Genomic DNA, 26,956 nt, shown 5'->3' on the forward strand with positions numbered 1-26,956 from the left:
TGTCTCAATGCCCAGTACTGCAGGAAAGTATTTAAATACATTAAAAGTTATCCTGTTTTCATTCAATTTAAAAGAAAATACTTGTTTATTTTAGGTTTTGTAGCCTTCTCCGCTCCCTATTTATATATATTTTTACACAAATCCAAAGTTGGTGTCTAAGCTCTGTGACAGTCTCCCTTTAAAAGCCTAATAGTTTAGAGGGACATTTTCAAATGCACAGTTAGGCATCCAGTTGAAAGTTAGTGGGAGCTGTGGTCTTAACTCCCATTTGTGCCTTTGAAAATGACCCTCGGCTTCCATATTGCTTCAAGACTTGAACTTGTTTTTGCACATCACATTTTACTAGAGGTAATACAAGTTACATATTTACAACATTTCAAACAGAGCAAGAATATGTGCAGTTTATTTATCTGATGTAAGATTTAACATGTCTGTGATGCATTTTTCTTGACAAACTGCTCTGAGAAATACCCTATTATACTCTATAATGAGAGGTAAGTAACCTGCTCCACATACCGTGTAATAATTTAAATTAGGATGTGAGATTTCCACTGCCTTTTAGGAATTACCGGTAATTAATTTAAAAGGTGAACATTTTTTTCTTCAGTCCTTAAAGCAGCTTTATTTTAAAGATATTTTTCCAGGAAGGAACTAAAAGAAGCATTTTTTAATTGAGATAGAAATTTTATTTTATTATCCGTTTAGAATGAAAGATTGTATAATAGATTTCATAGGAAGGGAAAAAAGTGATACTGCCCTTTTAAACAGTATAATTGCAACTAATTTCAAGTTAATAGTAAAGGTAGCAAATAGAAAATAAAAGGCATAGTGACTAGTATAACAAGTTATACTGAAGAAGCAGCAAAGAATCCTGTGGCACCTTATAGACTAACAGATGTTTTGCAGCATGAGCTTTCGTGGGTGAATACCCACTTCTTCGGATCCGAAGAAGTGGGTATTCACCCACGAAAGCTCATGCTGCAAAACATCTGTTAGTCTATAAGGTGCCACAGGATTCTTTGCTGCTTCTACAGAACCAGACTAACACGGCTACCCCTCTGATACTTGACACCATGCAAGTTATACTGTTCACAGAATGCAGAACTTTTCACCTATAAGTTTCTGGTTCCACCATAGCCCAAGTTAAAAGTGATTAAATAGTTACTGTACCATGTCCCATGTGAAATTAGTTTATTCCAGGCCAATTCCTGGACAGGTGTCCATATTGCTAATAAATGTGGGTGTTTTGAGTGTAGTCTCAACAGCGCATGAAGGATTACATGGATTTTAAAAATGTATTACATATCTCCACAGATGGTTGAGACACAATAGTTGGCAAGTTTGTAGACATTTAAACTACTGCTTCCTGTGCTGTACCTGTTCTATAGATAAACAGAGGAATCCAGCCTCCAAAGTTGTTAAGATGGCACCTTTCATAAGCACTAAAGCATCCTTGTTGTTTTGTTTTTGTTAAGGGCCTTATTCAAGTATCAGGTGCTCACTGAGTCAATCTTTCAAAAAACACTGTAGATTGATCAGATTATGAAAAAATCACAGGAAAAAACACGGTGCAATTTATCACATTGTATAAATTACGGCGACCCTTCCTTTCTAATGCGTAACTTGTACAGCCATACTAGGATGCAGTAACTTCAAGGACATATAAATTGGTCACAGTGAACTTTAACAAGCGCTCTAAATTTCCTCACTTTTCCTCTCATCTTAACAAACATTACCATGAATGCAGAGTGCCTTCTTGATTTTAGACTCCGACTACAGAGGGATTCTTAGTGAATCCAGATTGTCTTGGGAAATATAGACACATCTAGTGTACACTTTAAAAAAAGACGGAAGCAGCAGTCCTCTCTTTTACAAAGAGTGGGACTGGAGGTCTGATCAGGCAATGGGAAGAAAGTATTTTCCATTCTCATATCTGAATTCTACATTAAAATGTGTAGAAGTTTTTGATCTCCTAAAGACACATGTTTTCTAAGAGGAAACGGCAGATGTCAATAATATGGGTTGTTTTTTTTAAACAATGTGTGTAGAAATCTTTTTCTAAGCAATTAAGATCAAGCACACAGCTCTGTCAGACATATATGTAAGTGATACAGAAACCTAGGATATAACCTTGTTTACCAAAACAGAACTGTAAAGAAATTTTCCTAAGAATTAATATACTAGCTTTTCTTGTATTGTACTCAAATGATTCAATGTTATTACAAACCCAAGCTTGTGACCCAAGGTGCTTTATTATCTCAAAGTAGCCCTAAAATAACAACAAGTAATCAAAACTATGTACGTCAATACATCACTTTGCGCTAGAAAGATTAAAATATTTGTGGGATCCTAATGTGTTTAAATATATGTGAGAAGCTGATATATAAATCAAAATGAAAATAGTCTTCAGAAGAAATGGAAAGTGGTATAGTGCCCAAAGCTCTAGTCCAAAGCTCTTTGCAACATGAATAGTGGTAAACATGAAGTAGTTATGCCACTTGTCAAAATGATTTTAGATCTAGACACTGGTATTACAAAAGTAAAGTTGGCAACCCTTACAAGCAGATTGCAAGAGAAAGGCTAATCACTTTGGACATTTGAAATCACATAAAGCCATCCACTATAATTATTTTTCTATTAGAGTAGTTTTCCATTCTTCTAGAATTATGTAAGTAAGTAAAAGCAATGTCTATTTATTATATCTGAGAGAGATTTTTAGATAAAAGTAATGCATTAATACTGATTGTCAAAGGAAGCTATAGAAGTGCAAAGCACTTTTACAAATGTTAAATTAATTGCCTAAGTTAAGCATTACGTAAATCTTCAATTTACAAATGAAGAAAGTAAGACAGAGGTTATAAGATTGGAGTGAGCCAGTGGCAGAGGTGGGAACAGAATCCATGTGTATGTCTACACTGTAATTAAAAACCTGCCGCTAGCCCATGCCAGCTGTCTACACCGCTGTTAAACAGCCCCTTACCCCAAGCCCCATAAGCCCAAATCAGCTGGCACAGACTAATCACTGGTTTCTAACTGAAGTGTAGACATAGACCATATGTCCTGACTTCTACTTGTGGCTAAACCATTAGACACTGCTTTCCTCATCTTACTCTTCCAGATTAAAATGGAGAAAAAAAAAAAGGCTTCAAAATATTAGCTTATAAGATACAACCATAAAGAACAATACTGTACTGGTTCCAGAGGCCAAGGGAAAGGATTCGATGACCCAATACATAGTTTTTGTAATTCTATTAATAAAGTGAATGTAAAAACTGCATATATTTCAAGACAGGTCAAATGCTGCTATTAGATGTTTACTTGTAGCTCACATGGATTTCAGTAGCAATCACGTGTATACAAGGGTGAATGCTGGCTATAAATCTATACATGTACTAGAGCTGGTTTAAAACCTATTCAAAATGTTGATGAACTCTTATTAAAAAAAATAAATGGAAAAAGCTGGTCAAAAACAATATGACATTTTAGTGAAAATTTCAACAAAAATTCTGTTTAATTTCTTTCCTAAACAAACAGTTTTGGCCAAAAATTTTGAATAGTGTGATTCTGAAAATTCGGAGTGACCTCAATTCTCATGGACTTCAGTGGGAATTGAAAATGCTCATAAGCTTGAGAATCAGGCCCTTAAGAAAGTGGAACAATATTATAAAACAGCATAGGCCTGTGCTAATGGATAAATTCTGCACTCTGCTGTGCATATACAACTCTCATTCATGCCCATTCACAGCATAACTCAGGGCAGCATTTTGTCCCAGTCATAATAACTGGCTAAAGAAACTAGTGAACTGCATAGAAACAACCGATAAATTAAGATGTGATGTAGAAATTATTTTCCCATTCGATGTTTTTTAAAACTCCGTCCTTATTCCAAACATACTACATTTTTTTTAAAGGGCACAAATCTCAACATGTTTTTTCATCCCAGTCCTCAATTCTTTTAAACAGAGGTACAATAAGGAATGTCATGACAAATGTGGATCTTACTGAATTTTAAAGACCTTTTAAGCTCATACTAGTTGTGCAGAAAAACTGAACTGCATTAAGCAAGCCTGATAGAAATTCCCTGTTTAAATACCAAATGTAATCAATAGCTGGATAGGAATAGCATTTTTTTATAATGTAAGACTGCATCAATTTTGTGTACTCCCTTTACATGGTAGACCGTTGCCCTACCTCATCAAGTTTGAGGTTTCGTTTTCTGGCTGCTGCTTCACTATTGAACTCCACATCAGATTTATCTGTATTGCTGCAGTCTGTCATAGTGGATTCCTCTTCTGTACCTTCAGGTGTCCCTCCATTTGGTTGCTGAATTTTAGAATTCTGTTCTGGTGGGCGCTTCCAGTGGGGTCTTGTTGCCATCCACAAAATAAGAGCACCAAAGATAACAATCAAAAGACCAAGAGTGTTGACAAAAATCGCCTCTGGTGGAGATGTGCTATATGCAGGTGCAGGAGTTTTCCTTTGAGGGAAAAAATAAATAGAACTGTTTTAAGGACAATCATCTTAAAGTTGCCTAAAAAAAGTCTACTATTCATGTTGTTAAAAATAAACAATGGATCAATACTAGAATACATTATTGATAGTTTTCAATGGTTGAATTTAATGAGCAAACAAGTGGAAGAGTGAAATTATGAAATATAGTACTTACAGAGCAAAAATAAGTTTCTCTGTGAATCCCATGAGAGCTGTTGCAATCACTGTTGCAAAGATGAGGAGGCCAGAATAAATATGTATTGGCATGAGAGATGCTCGAAGAGAAACTGGAGCAAAGGGCAGCAGAAAGACAGCAAAACCTAAGACAAGCTAAACACAGAATACAGATTCAGCATTAAAACCGTGAAAGAAATCTGCACTTTTAAATAAAAATTGAAACCATGATAAAAGGTTCATTTTTAAAGTGTTTAAGGTCTGAATCTAATTGGACTAGGAATATATTTTTAAGTATGTTGCCCTATAGAAGTGTTTCCCAAACTTGGGATGCCACTGGTGTAGGGAAAGCCCCTGGCGGGCCGGGCCGGTTTGTTTACCTGCCATGTCCACAGGTCCGGCCGATCACGGCTCCCAGTGGCCGTGGTTCGCTACTCCAGGCCAATGAGAGCTGCTGGAAGCGGTGCGGGCCAGGGGACCAACTAGTCTGACCTGTATAGGACAGGCCATAGAATTTCACCTGGATACCCCTGTATTGAGCCAAGTAACTTAAGTCTGACTAAAGCATATCTTCCAGAAAGGCATCAAGTCTTGATTTGAAGACATCAAGAGATGGCAAATCCACCATTTCGCTCTGTAGTTTGTTCCAGTGGTTAATCCCACTCACTGTTGAAAACGTGCATCTTATTTCTAATTTAAATTTGTCCTGCTTTATCTACCAGCCATTGGCTCATTATGCCTTTCTCTGCTAGCCCTGGTCTACACGGGGGTGGGTGGGTGGGGGAATTGATCTAAGTTACGCAACTTCAGCTACGTGAATAACGTAGCTGAAGTCGACGTACTTAGATCTACTTACTGTGATGAGTTGACTGCTGCCACTCCCCCGTTGACTCTGCCTGCGCCTCTCGCGGCGGTGGAGTACAGGAGTCGACGGGAGAGCGCTCTGGGGTTGATTTATTGCATCTAGACTAGACGCGATTAATCGACCCCGGCTGGATCGATCGCTGCCCACCGATCCGGCGGGTAGTATAGACATACCCCTACATCAGTGTTTCCCAAACTTGTTCCGCCGCTTGTGCAGGGAAAGCCCCTGGCGGGCCGGGCCAGTTTGTTTACCTGCCGCGTCCGCAGGTTCGGCCGATTGTGGCTCCCAGTGGCTGCGGTTCGCTGCTCCAGGCCAACGTGAGCTGCTGGAAGCGGCGGCCAGTGTTAGGAGGTCATGTTGAGTTACTTATCCATTAAGATCCCTAAGTCCTTTTCAGAGTCCCTGTTTTCCAGGATAGTGCCCCCATTCTATAGGGATGGCCTGCATTCTTTTCTGTTCCTAGATAGATTACCTTTTACTTCACTGTATTAAAATACATTTTGTCCAAATAGGGCAGGTTACAGTACCATATCCATAGGAACAGGGTATCTTCCAGCTACAGTACTGTATATGAGCATAGCCTCAGGAATTCTACTGAAATATAATTATTCAGACTATTAATTTGTAAAAATTTATTTTATCACATTAAAACTTTTTTCTTTAGGCACTACTGCTTCGCTACAGAAATGTCGAATGGTGGGAATGGTGGAATGTCTATTAATGAGAGTAATACTTTTTATATTTCAATAGGCCCCTGTACAGAGCCAGGGTGGCTTCCCTCCGAACCTAAGGGTAAAGAGCCACTCTCTCAGCCTGAGGGGGCGGGGCCAGACCAAGCTTACTCCACCCCCTGGAAGGGGAGGGATGGAACAGAAAGTACAAAGGGTGGGGCCCTTAGCCCAGTCAGGGCAGCACCAGGGAGGGAGGCAGATGCAGACCGCTGGCTGCTCCCTTCAGGCCCTGGACCAGGAGAAACCGGACCTGGAGGAAGGACAGGGGCTACCAGGGCTGCCCACCGCCGAGTACCCGGAGGAAATGGAGGAGCCTGAGCTGGAGCTGCCCGCCACCAAGAACCTGAAGGAGCCTGAGGCGGAGGGGGAGCTGGAGTTGCCAGCAGCGGAATACCCGGACGAGCTGGAAGGACTGGAGGGACTCGCTCAAGGGACTGGGTAGGAAGGAGCCTAGGGACAGAACTGCACAGTGCGGTGAGTTGATGTGGTCAGTGTGTTGCGGAGGGACCTCGCTGACCTGGTGGCGGGACCCTCACCCTGTCACTGTCAGGGCCGTGGGCTGGAATGCAGTGGAGTTGGGTGGGCCTGCGTTCCCCTACCCCGGCCAACCCGCCTCGGGTAGCAAAATCCCGATAGCGCTATAGATTCTTGCCAGTGCTCCCCTGCCTGAGGGGCGCTATAGAGTCTTGCTGGCGTCCCTCCCTCTGCTAATTCCGTAGTGACAGACAGCCTGACGCAGGCTGGCCAGTGGGACAGTAGCTACCCACCACCCCCAGCAGCTCGGTGGGCCAACCGACGCAGGTCACAGCCCCTCATAAGCCAGTTGCTCCTTTAGTCAGGAATAGACAGTATGCTGAACAGCGATGCAAAATGCTCCCCCTTTGCAGTATCAGAACACACTGACTCTACTGGATTCCCTGCTCTTGCCAGCCTGGGGAGTGAGGGACAAAGCTCAGGAGTGGGTATTTTCTGTGTTTCCTCTTGACCACTAGGTAACCAAGGCCTCTTTTTATTGTACAGACTTCAGCTCAAAATGCAGAATCACTAAATTGAACGTAAAGAAAATGACACATATTAAACTTGTATGGTACGTCTACACAACAAGCAAGGGATGTGATTCCCAGGTCATGTACACATACTCGTGCTAGCTCTTATCTGAGGTAATACACTAAAAATAGTAGTGCAGCCATGATAGCACAGGCTAGCTTCCCTGAGCACAAACCCATTTGAATCCCTTGAGTACATACTCAGGACGACTAGTCCACGCCACTTCCGCCATTGCCCATGCTATTGTGGTGATACTACTATTTTTACATCAAAGTAAGATGAATACGTTACATTTTGCGATACAGGATCCTTAACATTTTTTAATTGTTTGTGTGTTTTATTTGCACATTTGCAAAATTCAGTAAATCAAAATAGGTCTCCCAGTAGTTAATGTAAATTAGTGAGGCTCTACTTTACTTTAATTAATTATAGAACTCATTCTTCCATTTTATATCTTATTTATAAATACAGTAGTTAAATTCTGACCTGCAGAGTATAAAATATAACAGCAGTCAGTCCAATCCAGCTGTGCAGACTGTACATGTTGGGAATGTTCTTGGCATTGTGGAAATCAAAAACAGCTACCAGAGAAACAATTGCAAGAATCATTGCTAAGGTATTTAACCCAGCATGGATGAATTTAATCAGGAGTTTGCTGCATTTCCAGGTCCAGGGCAATCTGTACACAATAATGGCTGAGGAGGGAATAAAAGAAAGATTTAATAGTAAATCTCTTTTCTATAAAGATTTTGATAATCATGCATAATTCAAATAATTCCAATGTAAACTACAGAACAGAAAAACTTTAGAGGAGTCAGATTTTTTCTCTCCCACTTCATAGTGTTCATTAGTTCCCAACATACAATTCAGGCCAAAGTATAACCTCTAGGGAGAAACTTTCTTCTAACTTTTTCGTAGAAGTGTTGCCTAAGCAGGTTAAAAACTAACAGCAAACAAGTGTTAGGCCCTACTCCTGAAGCCTGATCTGTGTGGGATCCTATGGGGCACATGGGTCCTCTTTTGCCGATTAAATTGCAGGATTGGGGCCTAATTCATTTATTCATGGGATCATATACTGGAAAAATTTATTTAGATGCCTTTACTTGCTTTAAATAGTGCCTTACTCCACAAGTAGCTCCGTTGCCCCAATGAGACTATGTATGAAGTAAGATGCTACTCAGTGAGAGTGAGGGAATCAAAATCTGGCCCTTAAAACCTAAGGGGTTCAGCAAAACTTAATCTTGTATCAATATAGTTTTTAGTATATGCATATTGCAAAAGAATGCTAGCAAATTGTACATTTTACCTAAGTCTGAAAGCATTGCTCTCCTATCAGGTACTGATTTTTTAGTTACCACATGCCCCTTCCTGAGAAAATTTGTGGAATGAATTTGTACAATTGTTATTACTAATTCAGAATCTACTGTATGTACACAAGTCATGTCTTTTTTGGCACTGACCCCTTTTACACAGCTGTCGGTCCTTAAACTATATTATTTACAGAAAGGAGAGGCTGCATCTGACTCTGGAATGCAGATGAAATAGCATTATCTTAACTGCTCACCAATAAGAAAAAGCCAGATTATAAGCACGGGTCCCTCCCTTCCAAGGAAATATCAATGAAGGGAAGAAAAGCAGTTGAATGAAGAGAGGCAGAAATTTATCAATTTAATGTAAAAAAAATCCAAAAATCATTTAATGGTTGGTGGGGACAGTCCCTTCACAATTAACAAAGCAACAGTTTCTTAACAATGAGCTTAACAATTGATATAATCCTAAATTAATTTTTCTGGCTGTAGCCTGGCATTCAGATGTGTTAGGCTCAAACTGAGAATATACAGTTAACTATGCTAAAAACAAAAGAATGAGAGTATTCCTAGCTATATGAAATGTTCCCACTCTGAGGGAGCATGAATGCATTATTATGTACACCACGGGGGGTGGGGGAGAGTATATTTCTTTACTTTTCCCCAGTAATATAAGGATAAAATCACTACTTAGCAAAAGAAACAGCACTCATGCTTTCAGTTCACTACTGCGCTATAATCTTAGCATTATTAATGAAATTATATATGATAGGAATCCTGAAAGGAAATATGTATTGTGTGTGTTTGGATGAATAATAATGAATGGCAAATTGCTTTTAAGGCCCTATTTATGCATTTGGATTTTTATTTGGGTAAAATGCATGCCAGAAATTACAGAATTTCACTACAGAATTCACAAAGAGAACTCTGTTCACAAATGGAATGTCCTTGAATATGAGCAGGTCTCAGATCAATGTTAATTTCTACATCCTATGGGAAACATAAAGGAATGAAAACATCCTGTTAATATAACTGTGCATACAGCATTTAGATATTTTATGGGGTTTTGTTCAAGAACGAGATACAAGTAAAGCATGCAATATTCAAACTAAAAAAAGATTGCAGCCTCATTGTAAAGACAGCTTGGCAGGAATCAAACCACATGACATAGCAAAGATTGCTACAGTTCAGCATGTCAGTCTCATAATTACTGTCTAACAAGAAGGAAAATGCCTTGCCTTGTCCTACTATGAATGAAGCTAAGTAGCATAATCGTAAACAACTTCTTGAAGATTTTCATGTAATTATTCCCAAAGTTTTCTGAAAATAATGTGGGCATAATTTTGCCCTCTGATACACAAATGCAACTTCTATTATTAATGGGTATCTGAGCGCAGAATGTGGTCCTTTATATTTTACAAACTAATAAATAATATTTAAAACATTGAGAAATATAGATTTCCCATTACATTTGAATTTTTTTTATCTCAAATTAAAAATGACTTAGAGTTACAAAGTTTTAAGCCAGTTCCAGAATATTATTCCTTAACTCTGGAGAATTATTGGCTAATTTCAGGTTAGTTGGATTTTATTTAGGATAGGAGACTATTAAAGGTGTTGTTACCTATAAACACAATATTTATTCACACACTCAGAGGACAGGAGCTTTGAGGCATCCCCGTGAACTAAATGATAAACAGTTGAAAGAGTTTACATTTCTTATGATCTTTAACTCGCATGTAGGGCTGAAAGAAAAATTGATTTTTTTGGCTTGGAGGACAAATCAGAAAAAAATTGGTTAGTTTCAAACCAAAATGATTTTTTTTTGGTTTCTTGACAAAATGAAAAATCAAACCAAAACAAAAAAAATTGTTTCAGATAAAAAAACACCCAAAACAATGAAAAAAAATCAAAACAAAACAACTTTGTTGCGGGAGGGGAGACTTCATTTAGTTTTTGGGGTGTTTTTCGATCCACAATGGTTTTATTGTTTGGTTCCTGATGTTTTTCACTTTTCAACCCCAATAACTATAATTACATTTTGAAATGAAAAGTCCAAACATTTTATTTCAAAATGATGAAAACCAACTGTTTGACTTTTTTCAGAAAAAAATCCATTTTATATTGGCTGAAATGAGTCACCAAATTTTACCTGAATTCACAAATACTTTTGGTGCCCTGAAAAATGCATTTTTGGGTCATATTTTCTATTCAGTTGACTGGAAATAGGTGATCATAGCTCGTAACTTAAAGCGTGTAGCTTCTCTCTGGCAGCAACAGTGGGTCTAGGTTGGCATAAGAACATAAGAACGGCCGTACCGGGTCAGACCAAAGGTCCATCTAGCCCAGTATCTGTCTACCGACAGTGGCCAATGCCAGGTGCCCCAGAGGGAGTGAACCTAACAGGCAATGATCAAGTGATCTCTCTCCTGCCATCCATCTCCATCCTCTGACGAACAGAGGCTAGGGACACCATTCCTTACCCATCCTTAATAGCCATTTATGGACTTAACCACCATGAATTTATCCAGTTCTCTTTTAAATGCTGTTATAGTCCTAGCCTTCACAACCTCCTCAGGTAAGGAGTTCCACAAGCTGACTGTGCGCTGCGTGAAGAACTTCCTTTTATTTGTTTTAAACCTGCTGCCTATTAATTTCATTTGGTGACCCATAGTTCTTGTATTATGGGAATAAGTAAATAACTTTTCCTCATGATTTTATATACTTCTATCATATATACTTTATATACTTATATACTTCTATCATATCCCCCCTTAATCTCCTCTTTTCCAAGCTGAAGAGTCCTAACCTCTTTAATCTTTCCTCATATGGAACCCTCTCCAAACCTCTAATCATTTTAGTTGCCCTTTTCAGAACCTTTTCTAGTGCCAGTATATCTTTTTTAAGGTGAGGAGACCACATCTGTACACAGTATTCGAGATGTGGGCGTACCATGGATTTATATAAGGGCAATAATATATTCTCAGTTTTATTCTCTATCCTCTTTTTAATGATTCCTAACATCCTGTTTGCTTTTTTGACCGCCTCTGCACACTGCGTGGACATCTTCAAAGATCTGTCCATGATGACTCCAAGATCTTTTTCCTGACTCGTTGTAGCTAAATTAGCCCCCATCACATTGTATGTATAGTTGGGGTTATTTTTTCCAATGTGCATTACTTTACATTTATCCACATTAAATTTCATTTGCCATTTTGTTGCCCAATCACTTAGTTTTGTGAGATCTTTTTGAAATTCTTCACAGTCTGCTTTGGTCTTAACTATCTTGAGCAGTTTAGTATCATCTGCAAACTTTGCCACCTCACTCTTTACCCCTTTCTCCAGATCATTTATGAATAAATTGAATAGGATTGGTCCTAGGACTGACCCTTGGGGAACACCACTAGTTACCCCTCTCCATTCAGAGAATTTACCATTAATTCCTACCCTTTGTTCCCTGTCTTTTAACCAGTTCTCAATCCATGAAAGGACTTTCCCTTTTATCCCATGACAGCTTAATTTACGTAACAGCCTTTGGTGAGGGACCTTGTCAAAGGCTTTCTGGAAATCTAAGTATACTATGTCCACTGGATCCCCCTTGTCCACATGTTTGTTGACCCCTTCAAAGAACTCTAATAGATCAGTAAGACACGATTTCCCTTTACAGAAACCATGTTGACTATTGCTCAACAGTTTATGTTTTTCTATGTGTCTGACAATTTTATTCTTAACTATTGTTTCGACTAATTTGCCCGGTACTGACGTTAATTTGCCCGGTACTGACGATGATGACCCAGCTGTTTCAAGGGAAGCAAGGAGCATGTGGCGTCAGGTGTTGCTTTGGCCTCAAGAGACAGTACTTTCTTTCCACATAGTCTTTAAATTTTATAGGGTAGGTTTCCCTTTATTCTGTATCAAAGACCACCTTTGTAGCTTCAGGGCCAATTAAGTGTATCCAGGTATTCTGGATAAAGTAACTGTAATTCTAGTGGGCAGTTTTTAAGCCATACTTCATATGGAAAATCCTATCTGTATGTTCCCGGCTGTACAAGATCAGATTGGTCCAACCTCTTCTTTGAGTTCTAGCATGAGGTACACGCTCAGCAAGAATTATCTCTTGATAAAAATAACTAATAGCTTTATCAACAATCCCATATCCATCACATCCCCTCATTTTCAGCCCTTCTTAAAATATTTTGGAATGTACCTCAGTTCCTCAATTCTCTGTTAGTAAATTAGTTCATAACTTTCCTACTAAATGCTAACCTAAGCATAAGATGCTTTTTCAATTAATAAAAATAATTTCATTTACTATTAAACTCTTAAAGTTTATAGAGGCCCAACTTAAGATAGGACTTGTAATACTTCACAGAGCTGACACTCTAAATAAACTGGGAAGATTTATTCCATCGTCCCCATTGATGAACACTGGCTTGCATACCTTTCTACATCTTCCTGAGATTCCTTCATAAATAAGAAAGTTACGTTTAAAATTGTTTAGAAACTTGGTTGGCACAAATAGATTGAGGAAGATGTAATGCATTTTCTATCATCTTTTTATGAAACTTTCAGAATTGAATTATACGGGCAAAAATTCCACTGGGTTTTGGATAAATTGTGGGAATGGATATTTGTGTCCAATAGCTTAGCAACTATTCAGACATGCTAAAGTTCCTTGGTCACCCATTTTGGCATGATCCTAATTTACTGTAGTATTTCTTCTTGTAAAGGCAACTTCAGGAAAAAGTTTGGGTTCCACAATAGTTGCTTATTTGTGTCTCTTCGTGGGAGTGCCACAGGAGTTGTTCAGACCATGTTTGAGGCCCAGTTGTTATGGCCTCCATAACTGTACTTGAACTTGAATTATTTGCTTCTATTATCCATTTTACAGTGACAAATGGGAATTTTGCAGGTGCAACACAGATGTATTCAAAGTTTTGTGAAACTAAGGAATTCCAGTGAAAATGTTGCCCTTAAAACTCAGATGATTAAGGGCTAACCATCCCTTCCACTCCCATGAGTGGAGGAACCTAAATTATTTCCTGTTTATGTTCATATACTGGCACCATGCCCCTCACTGTGATAACTAGGGGGTAGTTCAAGGTGGACGTAAAAAAATACCGCTTTGAGGCATTCTCCAATCCTGCACAATCCTCCATCAAAAAGATACTGAAACAGTGACAAGTATTTCTAAAAACTGCTATGAAATTACTTTATTCATTAAGAAAATTAATATTTAATTTAGCTACATTAAATATGCGTGCTAATTTCTGAAACTGCCCATCCTTGTACACGTTGTTGTGTCAAAACTCATCTTGGTGGTAGAGCTGGTGCCGAGCAATAAATATTTTTTACCTCTGTGTAGGGGCTCATGCACCTTTTTCTTTCACCAGCTCATTTACTATGTCTGTTCTCCAGTTATGCCTATTCTTGTGTCGCTTACAAATAACAGCAAAACAACCAGCTTTCTCCCTTTTTCCCACACTGAATTTACATTTTCTCAGTCATTTTACAAGTCTACTTCTAAACCACTGTCCATGCTTCTTTTTCATACCTCACACTTCTGCTTTTCCATAACTTTCCACCCCCTCTGTTTCCTTCCGTCCCACCCTTAAATAACCACATGTGCTCATTCTATTCTCAGTTTGTGATGATCTGGTTACCCATTCATATCCCACAGTTAAATTTAATTTGAGATTCCATTCTAATACAATATTAATTACTTTGAAATTTTACCTCTTTTCACAGTATGTGAACAAAAGGGTGCCCTATTTTAAGGCCTGATCCAATTCCAAATCCCTTTGAAGTCAATGGCAGTCTTTCAATTGACTTCAATGAATTTTAGATCAGGTCCATAATCTTGTTGTTTATGTTCTTAATCTTGTATTAATCCCAACTTCTTGCACAATCTTCTTTTCATTCTCCACATTTGCTTTTCCTGTTATTTGACAATATTAACTGTACTCAGAGTTTAATATTACAGATAATTCTTATACCAATGACTTCTTTTTACACTTATTTCTTTTGAGCTGTGATGACCTTTTATTTACTTTTTTTAAAAATCCCCTGTGCAAATATTGCTTTAAACAAAACCTTTGATCACAGCAGAAGGGCATACCAAATCCCAGGGTGGTGGGGGAAAGGTCTATAGAGAGAAACTTGTCTACTTTCTGCAAAAATAAATTCCCCTGCTTGTAAATAAAAGTTGTTAGTTTGATGCAGACTGATTAAGGGCCTAGTAACAGAGTCCTTGGTGGTTCCTCCCTCAGGGGGTGGGGGGACCTGACCAAGCCCAGTTATCTACACCGAGTGGTCACAATACCAGCCCCACTTATGTACTATTTGCAGGGGGTGGCCTGCCCTTTGTGGCCTCTTTAAGTCTCTCTGGTTGGGAGATCAAAATGGAAGTCACAAACCCCCATGTCTTCAGGCATACGTTCCCTGTGAGGTCCCAGAAAAAGAGATTGGGGAGGGGGGTGCTAGTGAATCTACAGTGCTGTCAACAATGCAGTCCCAAGGTAAGGGGTTTGGAGAAATAGCTCTAGCTGGATCTCCGTAGCAGGCTCGACCTGTCTGTCTTGCCCTCGGAGTCTGCTGTATGCTCTTCAGTGGTTGAGGTCTCCTACCTAGGCATTCACTCGGCAGTACCAGGAGTCACTCCTACAGCCTGGTGCCTAGGGCAGTGGTTCTCAACCATGGGTACACGTACCCTCGGGGGTACCCAGAGGTCTTCCAGGGGGTACATCAACTCATCTAGATATTTGCCTAGTTTTACAACAGGCTACAGAAAAAGCACTAGAGAAGTCGGTACAAACTAAAATTTCATACAATGACTTGTTTATACTGCTCTAAATACTATACACTGAAATGTAAGTATAATATTTATATTACAGTTGACTTTTATTTTATAATTATATGGTAAAATGAGAGAGCAATTTTTTGGCAATAGTGTGCTGTGACACTTCTGTATTTTTATGTCTGATTGTGTAAACAAATAGTTTTTCAGTGAGGTGAAACCTGGGGGTACGCAAGACAAATCAGACTCCTGAAAGTTGTGCAGTAGTCTGGAAAAGTTCAGAGCCACTGGCCTAGGGAAATCCTGCTCTTTCCCCCGTGCTGACTGGAGTTTCCTCCATTTCAGCCTTCCTCCATATGTGTATGATTGACAGGGCAAGAAGGGTGGGGCTAGTTCTACCAAAAGGGCCTCTCTGGCCTCTTCCCTACCCGCGAGGGTCTAGTCACCCTGTCATAGGTCTGATCCATCTTCTACTGAAGTCAATACGAGTTTTACCATTAGAAGTGTAATCAGATCCTAAAACTGCACTTCATGTGATCTACTGAACCTATTAGAAATGGACAAAAAAGAAATAGTTTTACTTTAAGCTACCAAACTGGGACTACTTCCCCACTGAAGGAATGAGTTTTGGATTTTATTTTTAAAATCACAACTCCCTGTCCCAACCAAAACTAAAAGGCCACCCCCACCCTTAAGTTTTTATTTTAAATCTGAGGCTCTGTCTACATTGAAAAGTTACATCAGCCTAGCTGCGTTGGTCAGGGCTAATAACCCCCACTGTAGAGTGCTTCCATCAATGTAGATAAAGTGGTTTGGGTAGGTGGTGTTGCCACTCTGAAATAAAAACATCTTCCATCTGCATAGATTGTGTTTACACTAGGAGGCATACCTGACATAGATAGCCCCCTAGTGTAGATGCAGCCTGACTTTACTGCTGCAGGAATGTGCTTGCAGCAGTTTCCTATGAAATATCGAGATGTTTTGGACTAGTGAGCTTACTGGATGAATCTGCAGCATCATTCAGCAGTGAACCAAACAAAAATTAACCACTACTGCAAAAAGTGAAGAAAAAACAAACAAACCCTGATTTACATTTATATTGATTTTTTTTCCAAACAAAAGGACTAGAAATGATTCCCTGCCCTCCCCCAAAAAAGTTTAAAAGCTGAACAAAAAGAAAAAAAGTGGTAAAATAATCTGGTATTTTACTTTTTTTTTTCTGCACTGCACCTGGACATTGTTAATGTAGGACTTGATTCTGCTCCTATTGAAGCCAATGAGAATTTTGCCAGATTGCAGTGGAACCTTTATTGGAACCTTTTTTATTATTCTTCTGTGTCTATTTCCTCTATCATTCTATCACCTTTTATTTCCACCCAATACGTAACATTTTCTGATGCAGTCTAATGCCTTTATTTTTGCACTTTTTAGTCTCAATTTGGACCAAATCATAGACATAATAGAGCAATGTCACTGTTATTCCACTCATCCAGAGCTTTCCTACCATTTTCTCTTTTGTTAACTTTAAAGCCTAATAAGATACTCGAAAGTTTTCCTCTTCTCCCCCTTATTACATAAAGATACAATTGTGCACCATATTCTGTCTTCATTCGGTGTTTCTGGGGAGCTAGCAAACATTCGAAGTACTAAAATTTAAGTCACAGTCCAAAATGGAAAGTAACTATTAGCCCATTCTGAACAACCTCCGCATTTAGAACAAAGATGCCAGGGACTAATTTCGGTGCAGTTGTTTAACAGGAAGCGCTTGAAAGTCAGTGTAAGTTTGAGGACTACGCAACCAGAAACAGAGTTATTGAAAACAACTCCCTCCCCGCCCTGGCCATTTCACAATAGTTCGGTTGCCCCGTTAAAATTAAACAAAACAAGAAGTGGAAGCGTGATGGGCGATTTACACTAAAGCCAGGCTGACTGACTGCTTTCTAAACGGCATTTAGGATGCTGCCGTTTGCTCTGGCTAAGGCAGACCTTCCCTAGGCATGGTTTCAGTGGTGCAGAACCTCCCTTCTCTTGTCTGATTTGCTTGTTCACGGGGCTGCAGAGACCCAAACACAGCATGAAGAAGAGGCGCAGATAACGCGTCAGCCCTGACATTTCGTTCCGCCACTTGCATAAAGGCTGCACTCGCCTGCCTGCTGCGAACACACCGCAGCGTTACTCACGGGCGGCGCAAAGAAATGCCAGGCCAGGTAGGTAAGTGGCCCCAGACCAAACACACCCAGCAGCTTCAGCGAAGGACGAAAGCCCCGTTGTCCCTTCTCCGGGGGGACTGGGCGCTCACTCGAGAGAACGAGACTCTCTCGCTTGATACTGTCAACAATAACAACGGCCACACGAGTCTATTCGCTGGCCTGCCCCAGCAGCCCCATGCTCCGCTCCTCTCCCCACAGCCCCAGGCACTCCCCGTCCCGCCTCCCAGCGCCCTGCGCTTCCTCGCCCCGTCCCAGCCCGGGCCCCCCGCACGCACCGATCCCCTGGATGAAGATGAAGCCGGTGATGATGAGGACCGGGTGCCAGTTGAACTCCGCCGAGCCCCCGTCCCAGCTGAGCCCCTCCCGGTAATGAAAGACCCAGACGAGGGCGAAGAGCACGGAGAGGAAGCCGAGCAGCAGCGCCGAGACCAGCAGCACGAGGAAGAGCCCGTAGCCCTCCATGTCCCGAGCCCCGCACGCACTCCGCGGCCAGAGGGGCAGGCGCTGGCGCTAATCCCCTTCCGTCGGGCCGCAGCGCCAGGGGGAGAGGAAGTGGGAAGGGGGCAGAGGGAGGCACACCCCCCTTCCCTCCCCCGCTGGATGGGTGGCTCTCAGCAGTTCAGCAAGTCATGAGCGTGGCAAGGCAAACACGGCTCCTCCAAGACGGACTCCTCTGGTGACTGACAGGCTGAGTTACCGTTTGCCCCACCTAGGGGTTTAGCATTGTGTTTGGGGAATGGGTTATTATCCCTCTTTCCTTTGGGTCCCTTTCTGGGCTGGTAGGGTGCCACCACTGGCTCTCTCCTTCCTCCAGCTTTTCTGCCTTTCTTTTTGATGAAAAGTCTCATCATGTTTAAGATTTTGAGGAAACACTTTTCTCTAAATCCCTCACAATTTGAACAGTGGCGAACAAAGTGTTTTTCTGTCTCAGTCTCTCCTCTTTCAGATAGATTGCACTGTCCTCCTCTGGATTTTGGTGCTTTCTCTCTCTCTGTTTTCACTCCTGATTCATAGCCACTGATTTTATATTTGGTAACAATCAGCCTTAGTTTTATAAGTTTTGCTGTAGTGAGGTAGTCTGCTGGAGTGGCAGATGCATATACTGAGGCAGACTACAAAGATAAACCTAGGCAGCCAAAATCACAAAATAGACTCAGAACACTACAGAGAAAAATGGACAGACATATACAAAGACACAGTACAGAAATATACTTGGAGACAGAGATTTAGAGTATGTCTACACTGGACTCTAAGCCAGGGTCTGTGGGACCCTGGCTTGTGTACTTGATGTTTCCAAGTCCAGTGGCTGGACCCAGGTCTCACAGCTGTGCTATTGGGTCATTACTGCACTACGCAGACCTTCTGACTTGGCTCTGTGGCTTGACCTGCCTCCACACTGCAGAATGACTGGGTCTCTAACCCACCATCCTAGCAGGGTCCTAGGACCTGGGTCCTCAGTGCCTGCTGATCTGAGTCAGACTGATTTGTGTGTGAATGGAAGCAGGGTTTGGGCTCAAACCTGAGTAAGAGCCCAGGCGTTGCAGTATAGACATACTTAAGGATATGCCTACAACACTGCAATCATGGGGTGTGATTGCTGTGTGTGTAGACATACCCAAGCTAGCTTTAATTTGTCTAGTTTGGGTACTGGTATCAATTAAGCTGTGGCAGCACAGACTTCCGTGTGGCCTAGCTGCTCAAATAATTACTGAGCATTCCAGGCAGGGTTGTACAGTCACTGCTGAAGCTGCTGCAGTTTCATTGCTATCAGTATCTGAGCTAGCTAGATTAAAGCAGCCAGAATATGTGCCAACTGGGGGTGGGTGCAAGAGAGCTAGGGAAATAAGGGATGCCTTGTGTTCAGGCCTCCTGGGCTTGGAAGGACACATGGAGGAAAGGGGAAATGATAGAGTCTGACCAGATTACTACAACTGTGTAATTGAAGCTTGATAGGGAATATCTGCTGAATTTTCATGTAGGGTGTTGTTAATGACCTCACCTGTCCAATGAACATTACTGCTACTGTATTGTAAAGGAGGGTCCACTTCCTTGGGCCTGATCCTTTCTTCTCCACCTAGCCCCTGCCCTGCCAGAAGTGCCCCTAGAGACTGGCGGGGGTGAGTCTTTACTGCTTTCCAAAATAGGAGACCCTTATGTCACTGAGTAATTGGTGTGGTGGTGAAACCTAGATCAAGCTATGTAGAAATAGGATAAGTACCCCTGTTTAACAGATCAGACAAAACAAGAGATTGAACAAATCAATAATTTATTTCACATTTGTGCTGATGCTTTTAATGTTTTACAGTCTAACAGTGGATACAAAGGATATATTTCCTTCCATACTCTGGCTGAAACCCCACCCTGAGATCATGGGCTGCAGATCATGGTATATAGGAGGAGTAGCTGAAGGATGAGGATGCATCTCTTCCAGGGCAGGTGCCAGCCCATGTTGCTCTGGGTCCTGCTAGCCATAATGGCCAGCAACCGCTTGAACATGGTCACCTGCTGCTGGCTCTCCTCATGCTGCCATGCATGGTTATACTCATGCATGACCAGGCTGTGTGCAATGTAGTTGGCCACCATGTGCTCCTTCTGCTCCAACATCTCAATAGCAGCGTGTGATCGCTTAGCCTGCTCCAGTATCTCCAGCTGGAGGTCCAAGATGGCTTTCTTCAGTTACTATGAGCAGGACTTGAAAACTCCACTTACTCATTCACTGGCAGTGAGCAGGCAGTTCTGTTTGAGTGCCATTAATTTCTGAAAAAATCTAAGCTTTAATTTAAAAAAAACAACAAATTAAACTTCTAGCTTCTGGGGCTGTGAAAATACCCTTCCAAATATGAACAGAATGTAAATCTATATAAAGTTATCTTCCTAATTCTGCAGTCTTCTTCTGTGTTTCTGTGTCTCCTCGTTGCTTTCCCAAGCCGCCTCAAACAAAAACTGACCAGTGCCTTTCCAGTTTTTATTGGGTGTACTATGGGAACAGTGAGCATGACAAGAATTAAATAATTTTCACTCTACTGGTGCCGCTTGGGAAAGCTCTGAGCAACAGCAGTGGTATTCACTAGAGATTTTCATTACAGAGAAGGATTCAGAAATGAGGGGAGGGGTAGAGCATCAGAGAAGCAGCAAGCAAACCCTCCGATGGGACACAATTTTCTTTCTTCCTTCCAGATGTCAGAGGGGGCCTGAAACAATAGTTCTGAAGTATGAATTGCCCGATCATTTCAGTGGATGCTAACTCAGATGACAATGATACTTTAAATGTTAATTATTTCACTGCTTAAAGCAGGGGTAGGCAACCTATGGCAAGCGTGCCAAAGGCAGCACACGAGCTGATTTTCAGTGGCACTCACACTGCTGGGTCCTGGCCACCGGTCTGGGGGCCTCTGCATTTTTATTTAATTTTAAATGAAGCTTCTTATACATTTTAACATTTTTATAAGGCCTCTTTCTATAAATCTATAATATATAACTAAACTATTGTGGTATGTAAAATAAATAAGGTTTTTAAAATGTTTGACTGGCACGTGAAACCTTAAATGAGAGTGAATAAATGAAGACTCGGCACAGCACTTCTGAAAGGCTGCCGACCCCAGCTTAAAGCATATAGGAAAGGGTGAAGACCTACACAACCTGTGCTCATTTTTGTGCCACCAGTGGGTGCACTTGGGAGATATGTCCACTTACTTTTTTTTCCCCAGTCGAGAAAGAGACAGGCCCAAAAGCCCAGTGGGATATCTGAGTCCTGCTAAAGGGAGGCCAAACCTGAGTGGAGCTTATGGATGTGAGATATTTTCTTGGAGGAAATTAAAGTGAGTAATGCTGTGGTAAGGTTTAGTGTGGCATAAGGCTTTTATTGGCATATGTTTGGGATGAATTTACTCATGAATAAACTTGCACAAATTGCACAAACCATGATCACAAACTCTTGCTCATTGGAAATGCAGGTCATCCCAAATTTATGCCCATAATTTTTTGTACACGATGTATATTCTATACTGTATAATCAGAGATGCACACGCAAAAGGAAATTAATTCACATAAGTGCCTATCACAGCGTGCCTATGAGGAGAGCTTTTAGGTGCTATAGCAACACAAATAATTATAATACAGTAATATTATGTATTGCAAACCCCAATCCATAATAAAATCATGTCAGATCTCCCTCAAAAATCATGAGTGGCTTAAAATCATGAGATTTTTTTTTAAATTAATGTTGGAGTCTTGAAGACAAATGAGTCACATTTTCAAGCTCTTTGTGCAGCCCATCTGTAATTAGTATTTGGGGGGGGGGGGATCTCTGGTAGAGAGTTATTTTCCCAAAGTATTGTTTTTACAGTATATTTATTTCTGACATTTTCGGATGTCCCATGAAATTATAAATCGTTGTAAAATGTTACATAGCTCATAGTGCTTGTTAGTTTCAAATAGTGAAACGCAAATGAACCTGTGTAAAAAATGATTAAATAGACAGCAAACAATAACATACAATTACTCTGGGCCAGATTCTGCTCAATGAGTCCAATCCTGCAAAGTGCTGAATGCCCTCAATTCGCATTGATTTAAGCGAGAATTGACATCTTGCCCTCAAGAAGCCCCTAAACATTCACCTTCAGGTCTGCCAAATGTCTCTCCTCTCTCGGATACTCACCGACAGGCGCATTCCCGCGGGCCAGGCAGTATGTCCTGCCCAGAGGAGCTGCAGGAATCCCCTGCGATTCAGGTCACGCCCACCAGAGGGCGCCGTGGTATCTGCTGAGTTAGGCTGCTCCCCCTGCTGGATCTGAGCGAGGCAACAAGCGGGAGGAGCAGGCAAGTGGCACCAGCTGCAGCTGCTGTGGAGGCAGCAGGGGAAGAGAGGGGAGGCGGGGAGCCGGTACTGGGCCTGTGTTCCCTGCAGGTGTCACAAGCCCAGCCTCTCCCCCAGTGATCCCACTACCCGCATAACACCAGCTACCGCCCAGTTTTCCCAAGGACTCCCCCAGCCAGCCCCACACACTCCAGCTGTGCCCAGCCTCTTGCCACTCAGCATCTCCCTATCTTTCCCTGTAGCTACTCCCCAGTCACCCCCTCCTCCACCCAGACACCTCCACAACCCCAGCTGCCTTTAGCCACTACCCACCCAGCTTTCCCACAGCCCTAGCTACTTGACAGCCCTCATGCAGCACCCGCCTGCTCCCCACACACACCTCAGCATCCATCCACCTGCCAGCCACGGTATGTGTGCAGCCCCATGTCTGACCCCTTACGCTGACTGGGGCAGGGCATATTGACATTCAGATGAAGTTTATGGTCCTATATACATTTATCCTGAGCAAAAGTTGGCAGCTATGCAGTTCTTCCCCCCCCCCAAGTCTCCCACTCCACTCAGCAGCCAACTACCCCCTAGGCACCCTCCACCACCCATCTCAGGTACCCTAACACTGCAGACACTTTCCAGCCCCCACCTATTCCAACCACAGCAGATGAGTTTAGTGCAGCTCCTTGCCTGACCTCCACCATTGCCTGGAACAAGGTTTGTTGACTGTAAACTGAAGTTTATTTGCAGACATGCAAATTAGACAAAAAATTGCATATATTTCACACGTGGAGCTGCACAAAGCTTGGCAACTATGTGTTTGTGAGTAGGGATTAGGGTATGTATGTATGTGCACATGAACACACAGTGGAAGTAGGTAGACAGGCTGGTAGCTGGAGTTCTGTTACCTCTACTGACTGCCTCTGGTTTTAGCCACTTCCCATCTGTTCCCTCCACCTTGTTCCTGATGAGGATGAGAGGCAGCCCACACTGAGGACTGCCTGGTGAGCCTGCAATCAGACAGATGATGAGAAAAGGTAAGTTGGGGGGCAGATGATGAGCAATATTTTTCTCAAGAGAAAACTCCACAAGTAAGCCAGGGTCTTGGGACTGGTGGAAGGATAATTCTGGTGAATTTTAGGGTCCTCCTACTAGTTACTTTTTTCATCCCTCCTTATTAAGAAGAAAATGGCCTAAAATTCACCAGAGTATGCACAGGATCCCTAGTTGATTTGGTACCCTCAGCCTATGAGGTGAGTTGTTGCTGACAAATATTATCACATGTTGGTAACTATGATGTCTATGCAAAAGCTGTACCAAGAAGCTCAGTTCTTTTGACTGCTTCACTACCCCCATTTGTTGTGCTGGAAGAATGTATAATGGTTGTGGGGGTTTGGGGCGGGGGGAGGGGTTGCAGCCAAGTGCTTGTTTCCTTATTGTGCAAAGCAAGACATTTTACTGTTCCAAAAGATTGCTTCTCTTTAAATAATGCATATCAAAAGGTTGGTCGCCATATTCTGGTGAGCCCTCCTGATGGCTATATGGGACATTACGTTGTGACAAAATAGAAATATTTGCTAAAATCATGATTGGGTATATGCTAAAACCAGGAGCTGGGCAGTTTCAAGTGGCCATGTCTGGATGAATTTGAAGGTGAAATATAATTACAAAAAAGTTTCCCTTTTTAAATGCCTGCACATCCGCATAAGTAAATATTAGGGTATAATTCTTTATAAGACTATCTTTTAAAGTATTTGGAATACAAATTAATGTGGATAAGAGACAATTTCAAAGCCTCAGTGTTGACTTTCTTGTGCTAGATTTAGACTACTAAGTCACTTAGATGCTTTTGAAAATTGTTCCCCAAGTCTACTTTGGCATACTTTCTTCAACCACTGCAGATAATAGCAACATGCAGACTGTAGAGAAAAAAGGATATGGCTTGTTGTACCAAAGACAGTGACACAGTTTGCATGTAAAAAGAGGTCCATGGAATTTAGGATGATATATGGAGATTTTTCTCAAAAGGAAAACAAGCACATAGATTTGATAATAAGATAGTTAATATATTGAATCAAAAATGTAATTTCTCAGGGCCTCTTAATCTAATGGATATAGTTAAAAAAGGATTCAGCATATGCAGGAAAGATAACTGAAGATATTGCAGTCATGAATATGGCATTATTTTATTTGTAATGGGAGTGTATTACAGATAAATTTAAGTCACATAAGCAGCATTTTACTTATGAACAGGAAGAGGGATGAAGGAGAATGGGGATGAATAAAGAAAGAGGCTGTTAATAGAAAGGACAAAGATAGCAAGGATGGACTAACAAAATGCTATACAATATTTGTGATTCATAGTACTGCAAGGTTGAGAGGCATAGTGGTGAGTGAGTAATATGCTGTGAGTTTTATTCTTGTGATATATGTTTTAATGATCTTGAGTATTATATTAAAGTTGACTTTAAAAACAAATGTAATTGAATGTAGAGCTTGTGAAAGTCATATTTATCCATATAGCACAAAGAGTGGCAGTGCAGACATCTCTGTCAATGTGGCTGCACATCAATCCTTGTTCTAATTCTTGAAGGTCTGAATTTTATTTGAAAATCTCATAGAATGATAGAAGTAAGGGCCTGGTCCTGTGAGATGCTGAACACCCACAGCTCACACTGAAATCAGTAGGAATTAAGGATGCTTAGCATTTCACTCTTTGTAAGTCCAGGCAATTCTTGTTGGGCTAAACCCACAGCTTTCCAGATCTTAAACCATCGAACTGCTGCCTGGAAAGAAAATGCAGATTTTAGTTTCAAATGAGCAACCCTGAAAAATAATAAAATATTCCGCTTTATTTCAAATGCATTGGAAAGCTACGCACAATTTTCAAAGGTATTTCCTTCCTTCTTCCTTGTGCCAGTGCCATGCTTTGATGTTGAAAGAGACAATTATGCTGAGCATGTGGATATCAAATGTTTTTTTTTTCTTGCAATCGGAACCATATGGAAATCCTTGGAATTTTTCCACTTTACTCATATTTCTTACTGTTTAGCATATTGAATAATTCAGTTAATATAAGTGATTTCCAAGTATCTATTTTACACTGGTTATAACTGAGAGAAAGGTTAACTGCTCCACAGCCACATGCTGGTATATGGTTATCAAGCTCCTGGTCCACAGGCCAGATGTGGCCTGATTTCATATATCTATTCAGACTTCACTTTAGTTTGAGATTGCACAGCAGTTTGGCCTCACCAACAGCAGCAACCAAAGAAGTGCTTTAGTGCTTTTTATATTGAGTCTGCTGGAAATGAAAAGAGACCAGGACTGAATGCAGGCCAAAACTGGGATCGATGACAGTGGCTCAATACATGTCACCTTTCTCTGGTGGCTGTATATTGTGTTTCAGAATCTAACCTGAAATTAATTGGGGCTGTCCATACACAGGACTTTACCTGTTTACATTTGATTCACATATAAGGTTATTTTTGCAGCCATAAAGGCTATTTTTTTCTTTAAAATGAAAGTTTGTTTGGATTTAACTGGGATTCTGCACAGGTGCAATCAGATTCCATTGGTGGATTGGGGATTATAAATATTTATAGGCTCTAATCCTCTAGTGGATCTCACCCAAACTACAGCTAGGATTGTAGGTTACCAGTTATGGGATAGGTCACCTTAAACCAGTTGTGTTGTAAGTGACACAGTTGGTTTGTGAAAATAGCATGTTTTCTTCTATCACAACTGTACTTTTATGTCCACACCCACCTTTGCACCTCTTTTTAGCAGTTCATGCTAGGACTTTCTGGGCATCTCTCTCATAATGCCCTATCAGCTGCTGTCAGTACCATGGCCTATGTGTAATTCAGCAACACTCCTTTCTACCTAGGATTATACAATTTCTTACATAAAGCCCATAATCTTCTTCCAAGGCAGTCACAGTTGCCACTTGGTATCAGAGACCTTTTTGTCACTGCTGATAGTTGCATCTTCCAACTTCTGAATTTTGATGCATGACATACTGGAGGAAGAGCAGAGCAGAAATGGTAACAATATCCAGAGCATTCTGAGGTGGTACCTGAAAAGAATACAAGGGGATATGTACAGATTTGGGTTCACCTACATGCTGAACTGAATTGCGAGGAGTGCAGACTCTGAGCCAGATCAGGCTCTATCCACTGGAGGGAAAATGTTATGACTCCTGGACTGACAGTGACTAGCTGAGACAGCTGTGGCTGACATTCCTTACAAAGGCTTAGCTTACAACATAAAACAACACATTTGACAGCTGTTGTCCCTGGTGACAAGAGAGATTTCATAGGCATCTGGGAACTAGCCCTCAACACATACTAATGCTCCTTGGCATGTAGAAGATCACATTGGACTGGAGGAGTGGAGTGCAATGAAGTAAATGCTGTAGACTTGTGTGATCAAGGTTATGAGTGATCCTGAAATAATGGATGGTTTTGAACAATGCTGAAGCTTCCCAAACTGTACTGGAATCATTCAGGGAACTCATTTTCCAATTCTT

At 41.1% G+C, this 26,956-nt stretch overlaps 2 protein-coding genes and 2 long non-coding RNA genes across 8 annotated transcripts in view; 2 read left to right on the forward strand and 2 right to left on the reverse strand.

Moving 5' to 3' along the window:
* Positions 1 to 26,956, forward strand: part of METTL8 (methyltransferase like 8) — a 156,806-nt gene that overhangs the window by 48,990 nt on the left and 80,860 nt on the right. The window contains exon 1 of one of the 4 annotated variants that reach the window (XM_039494864.1): positions 22,563 to 23,462. The exons of 2 other annotated variants lie outside the window; for them this stretch is intronic. Coding sequence is in view for 1 of the 2 variants with exons in the window: in XM_039494859.1 (XP_039350793.1) it covers positions 23,674 to 23,678 (5 nt within the window). In the remaining variant the exon portion in view is untranslated. Of the gene's footprint in view, positions 1 to 22,562; positions 23,463 to 23,500; positions 23,679 to 26,956 lie in introns of those variants that run through there. One more of the 4 variants, XM_039494859.1, reaches the window with a different exon arrangement.
* On the reverse strand, positions 1,028 to 18,161 carry LOC120374736 (cytochrome b reductase 1). The gene is made up of 4 exons (XM_039494865.1): positions 17,897 to 18,161; positions 7,795 to 8,003; positions 4,667 to 4,821; positions 1,028 to 4,477 (listed from the first exon to the last, which is right to left on the reverse strand). The coding sequence occupies exons 1-4, from the start codon at positions 18,081 to 18,083 to the stop codon at positions 4,168 to 4,170; spliced, it is 861 nt and encodes a 286-aa protein (XP_039350799.1). The 5' UTR covers positions 18,084 to 18,161; the 3' UTR covers positions 1,028 to 4,167.
* On the forward strand, positions 17,296 to 20,499 carry LOC120374738. 2 transcript variants are annotated; one of them, XR_005586223.1, is made up of 2 exons: positions 17,296 to 17,622; positions 19,927 to 20,499. It is a non-coding gene; the product is annotated as an uncharacterized LOC120374738 (long non-coding RNA). The 2 variants fall into 2 exon arrangements; XR_005586222.1 differs by lacking the exon at positions 17,296 to 17,622 and adding an exon at positions 18,188 to 18,297.
* LOC120374739 lies at positions 20,417 to 26,499 on the reverse strand. The gene is made up of 4 exons (XR_005586224.1): positions 26,389 to 26,499; positions 23,334 to 23,435; positions 22,279 to 22,410; positions 20,417 to 20,812 (listed from the first exon to the last, which is right to left on the reverse strand). It is a non-coding gene; the product is annotated as an uncharacterized LOC120374739 (long non-coding RNA).

The sequence above is a fragment of the Mauremys reevesii genome, linkage group 11 (genome assembly GCF_016161935.1).
Source record: "Mauremys reevesii isolate NIE-2019 linkage group 11, ASM1616193v1, whole genome shotgun sequence".
Classification (NCBI taxonomy): domain Eukaryota; kingdom Metazoa; phylum Chordata; order Testudines; family Geoemydidae; genus Mauremys; species Mauremys reevesii.

Excerpts from the sequence above, each read along its gene's own strand:
- LOC120374736 (XM_039494865.1), bottom strand. The coding sequence starts at position 18,083 with ATGGAGGGCTACGGGCTCTTCCTCGTGCTGCTGGTCTCGGCGCTGCTG. Across the intron at positions 8,004-17,896 it reads CATCTTCATCCAGGGGATCG|CCATTATTGTGTACAGATTG; the intron begins GTGCGTGCGGGG and ends TTCCCTCCTCAG. Across the intron at positions 4,822-7,794 it reads TTATATTTTATACTCTGCAG|CTTGTCTTAGGTTTTGCTGT; the intron begins GTCAGAATTTAA and ends TTCTGTGTTTAG.